Below are 4,949 nucleotides of genomic sequence, written 5' to 3' on the forward strand. Positions count from 1 at the left end.
TGAACATTGAACTTAATTATCAAAGTCTTAACCTTAATTTCACATAACTCTTACTGTAATTAATAACAATCAATCAAAAACAAACCCAAGAATTTTTAACGCCCATAGAAATTGATCGAACACAGCTAAATCAGCCTCCCTAGCCCCTCATCAGCAATGCCCCACTATGATCACCACCACAAAAAAGAAAAAAAAGAAAAAGAAAAAGAAAAAGAAAACATAACCAAAGATCATAACAACTAGCTAAATCAATACCAGCAATATTATTTAGGACTAATTAAGGACTGTTACCATACTTTGTTCCAAGAATTCAAAATCGCCTTGAGAGGCCATTACTTCTATCAATATTACCAGGGAGCTTCAATGGAGTATGAGGAGAAACAGTAGCCTTCAAGATCATTGATTCACCTCTATACCTCGACGATTCATCCTTTTCTTCGCTGTTGCTTGCCTTGCTATGGCTAGCTCTCTCTCCTTCCACCTCCCTATATTTGTATAAATACCTCTTTAGGGGCTCGGAATAATCATCAAACCCTAGAGATGCAAGAGCCCAGCAGACGTCGTCCCCATTTACTGTCTTGCGCTTCTCCTTGTGACACTTGTCGGATGCCTCTCCAGTGACGAAGCTGATGAACTCAGACACACATTCTTGCATGGTTTCCTTGGCTTCTTTCGAGATTTTTGCGTTGGGAGGCAGAATCTGCTTCATTATCCGTCCCACGTTAGCTATGGGAAGCAACCTGTCTTGCTCCTTGATGATCCCATCATCACTGGTACTGCCTCCAGCAAGGTCGTACTTTAGCCATTCCCTGTCTGAATTATTATTGCCTACGTTATCAACCATCTGAATAAAGAGAAAATTGATATCCTGTTAAACAAAGACACGTTGCTATCCCCTTCTCCCTCTCTCGCTGATCATTTATAGAAGCGTACATGTGTGACATGCCTATCATCTATGCATGTCTATGTGTATGCGCACCATCGTCATGGGGAATCTTGACATGACGTTGTGTTTTGTGAACGAAAATTCATCTAATGATTGGAGTTAATTTAAGTGGTTAAGCCTCGGATTTGTGCGGTTTCATCGTTATATATTATTATGCTTATTTTTCTTAATTTAATTAAATAAAGTTATTTCTCATAAGACAAAAATGAAATACAATGACGTCAAGTTAGAAGTAAATTTAAGAAAATTGATACAAAACAAATTTTATGAAAAAAGAATATAGTGTAAGTTAGCATGCATATATAAGTTTTTAAAATTTTATTTTTTTATTTAAAAATTTATTAAAATAATTTTTTTAGTTTTTAAAAATTTATTTTTAACATTATCATTTCAAAATAATTTAAAAATATGTATAAAAAATTAATTTAAAACTAAAAAAATAAATAAAAATTTAAAAATACAATTAAATCATAATGACAAGACAAAGAGACAACATGGTTGGTTATATATGGTCAGCAGGATAAGAGTCTCCACATGACGTGGCAGATCGCGAATGGACTTGGTCAGTTATTTGTAGCTAGGGCCTACGGGAACGCATTGACGGGTGAATGCTTTAGCTGGTATGAGTTAGGTCTTCTTTTCAACACCTAACCATTTCGGGTTACAGGAACAATGTAAGACTGTTTTTTCATTTTTCTAGAAAAAAAAAATTTATATTTTTTAAATTAATTTGATATGTTAATATTAAAAATAATTTTTAAAAAAATAAAAAATATATATATTCTTTTAATATATTTTTTAAATAAAAAATATTTTAAAAAATAATTATTATTATACTTTCAAATATTCCTATCAATTTTAAAACTTGGGTTAAAAAAAAGTCAAAACTCGAAAACTTATCAACACAACATGGTCCCCCCTCCTTCCCCTTAATTTGATATTGAACCTCTATTGCTCTCAATAAATTTGAACCATATATGAATGTTATATTAATCTTTTAAATTTAAGTTTGTGGACCGCATATGTGAGGTGTGCTTCTTAATTTGTACATACAACCAAACTAACACCTAAAAAGAATCAATCAATTATAAATTAGAAACCCTATGGTTATTACCTAACTATATACAACCTGGAAAATCATTTTATTTGTTGACCGAAATTCATGAGGTGGTGTTTGAGTCCAGAAACTTTGCATCATTGCAATAAATAAATAAATAAACCCTTGAGTAAGCAGAAATTTTGAATTTATGAGACATGTTGACACGTGGCAATCACTGATAAAATATGTGTAGATTGTGCATAATTTTCTAGTGTGGTGACTAGTAGAATATTGCATAACATCGACGAAATATTTTGTCGATTTTTAAACACTATTTATGTTGGAATAAAATTTAACAATGAAATCATAGATGGAAGATTGTGGTTGGAAATATATCATCGATGATTTATATGTTATTGTTCATTCCGTCGATAATATAATCACCGATGAATTTATAGAAAGAAATGGAGCGCCAAACAAAAAAGATTAACCAATATCCATTTCATCGATAAATTGATCGGTGATTAATTATATTATTGATGGAATGATCAACAATATAAATTGTTAATCATTCCAATGGTGATCATATGCATATTATTGCAAAATTAAATCGTCAAAGAATTATATCTAACAGTGACAAGTCCTGTAATTTTTTCCCAACTCTCTAGAACTTTCTGATGGACTTAGTCCGTCGGTAATCTCGTTTGTAATTGTCAAGGGCAATGTCTTGTAGTTTTTTTTCCAACTCTCTATAACTTTTTAAGGGACTTAGTCCTTCAGTCATTACATCGGTGATGTAAATTCTGTCAATATTGTATTTAAAAATTAAAATAAACAACACAAAAAGAATTAAAATAATAAAAAATTATTATTAATTTAATAAAATATTATTCAATACAATTTATCTAGTAGATAAAACCTAGAGGATGAGGCAGAGGCGGATCTTCATAGGAACCAGGAGGCGAGGAGGTTGACCACATGTACTAGTGAGGGTTGCCAATAATTGCATGAGGAGATTAAATTTACCCCTCATATTAGTTGTCTCAGACCTAAGTTGGGTCAATTCATCACGAAGCTGGGTCGTTTGAGCTTGGATTTGTTCTCTTACCATCGCCTAGACTGGCAAAGATTGATGGCTCTATCTTGATTGTGAGGAACCAATGGTCAATACACTACAACACGTCCATTTATCCTCAGCCGTAGTGTTGTAGATACCGTAAACTTAATTTTTATTAGGTCCACTAGTAGATCCAGCTTCTAACCATAAATTTAAATCAAGTTCTGGATGGATTGAATGATCATCCATCTATCTCTCATGCAACCAGGCATTATATATTTTATGTAAAAAAAAAAAAAACAAGTCAACAAATTAAAATAGCTTAAGAAAATCCAACTTTCCACGAATTTCTAAGCTCAGCTATCCATGAGTTATTGCACACTCAATGGTCCTCATTTTGCATATAGGTTTCAATAAAAAGCTTCATCAGTCTTGGATCGCGTCCAAACACCATAGCCTGCAAAAGGAAGCTCTTGTTCGTTAAACATTTTCATATAATACAATAATTTCTTAAAAAAAGAATTATCTTATAAAACAAAATTTTACCATCCATTTTGCATACGAAATGGATCTGCTGGTGTGTGTGGTAAAAAAAACCATGAATCTTCTTGGTTTGATTCTTCATATCGGACTGTGCTCACTGCACAAAAGCTTAGACATCATATGCTAAATATAAGTGTCCTAGATAGCCTTTAAGATGGGCGGAGGTCTAAAATCCCTCAACACGATCATATCTTCCCAGCCTGGAAGACCTCTTTCTTTTGTATATTTCATTGATTTTTCTTGCACCTCGTACCAAAAATCACATAGCCTGGTTTGTAACCAAAAATCACATAGATGGGCGGAGTTTTTTTTTTAAATCACATTTTGTATTCAATCTTACCTAATGATGTTGTGATTCCCCTACTCTCCCCTGAAAATAGCGTTGGCACCCTCTTTTCATTAAAAAAATTTCATTGTACATCAATTTCATAAAATAATTAATTTATTAAAATTTAAATAATGAACGAAATAAATAATTAAAAACTATTTATATACATACTAATTGTGAACTTTCTGAATCAAGCATCAATCATAAGCTTCCATTCAAGATTTTTGGAAATGCAACTCCACTGAAACAAAAGCACTTTCATCAATGATTTCATCATCAATGTTATCATGCGAGCAACCTCCACATTTGTAAATCTTAAATTCCTTTTGTTCATTGAAATTAATTATTAAAAATTATCCATTTTTGTTTATTTTTTTTATCAAGCAAGAAAGAAAAACAAACTTATATGTTGTCGTTAGGCTTCCACTAACCAATATATTTCCCAATATATACCTGCTACTCAGACGGCGCACCTCCGTGAATTTCCCTTGCTCTCAATAAGCATGTGTAAAGAAAAGGTGTTGCCTGAGGTCATGGTTGGCACCTAACAATTTATGGTCATCAAAAGTGTTACCAGAAGAACCAGCAACGCTCCTATCCAAATTACTATTTAATGACAATATTCTCTTCGTCATCTAAACAAATTAAATATAAGAAAGGTAATAACATTATCATTATATTTATTTTAAAAACATTCTGGCAGCACCTCTCTAATACGAGAGACTATCCAAAATTTTATTACTTGCAAATATGCATCAATAAATAAATCCACAACACAATTGATTTTATTTATGACAATTATTTCATTTATTTATTTTGAAAATAACCACAAAAAAACTCAAATATTCATTTTTACTTTCAACGTGATATACATCAACTAACTCATCAAGTTGAAAGAGATTGTCTCCCGCAGTTACTTCATTGTTACCATCCTGAACAACTTAGACACAACCCCTAAGTTTGGTTTTCACTATAAATAACAAATCAACCTTAGAATGATCATTTATAAAGGAAGGAATGTAAGTTTAATAAACTT

The 4,949-nt window shown here is 31.9% G+C and overlaps 1 protein-coding gene across 1 annotated transcript; it reads right to left on the reverse strand.

Moving 5' to 3' along the window:
• LOC118041503 (nuclear transcription factor Y subunit B-1) lies at positions 1 to 896 on the reverse strand. Its single transcript, XM_035048874.2, has one exon. It carries the CDS (start codon positions 842 to 844, stop codon positions 311 to 313), a length of 534 nt encoding a protein of 177 aa, XP_034904765.1. The 5' UTR covers positions 845 to 896; the 3' UTR covers positions 1 to 310.
• Positions 897 to 4,949: the final 4,053 nt, after the last annotated feature.

This window comes from Populus alba, chromosome 14, assembly GCF_005239225.2.
Source record: "Populus alba chromosome 14, ASM523922v2, whole genome shotgun sequence".
Classification (NCBI taxonomy): Eukaryota; Viridiplantae; Streptophyta; class Magnoliopsida; order Malpighiales; family Salicaceae; genus Populus; species Populus alba.

Excerpts from the sequence above, each read along its gene's own strand:
- LOC118041503 (XM_035048874.2), bottom strand. The coding sequence starts at position 844 with ATGGTTGATAACGTAGGCAATAATAATTCAGACAGGGAATGGCTAAAG.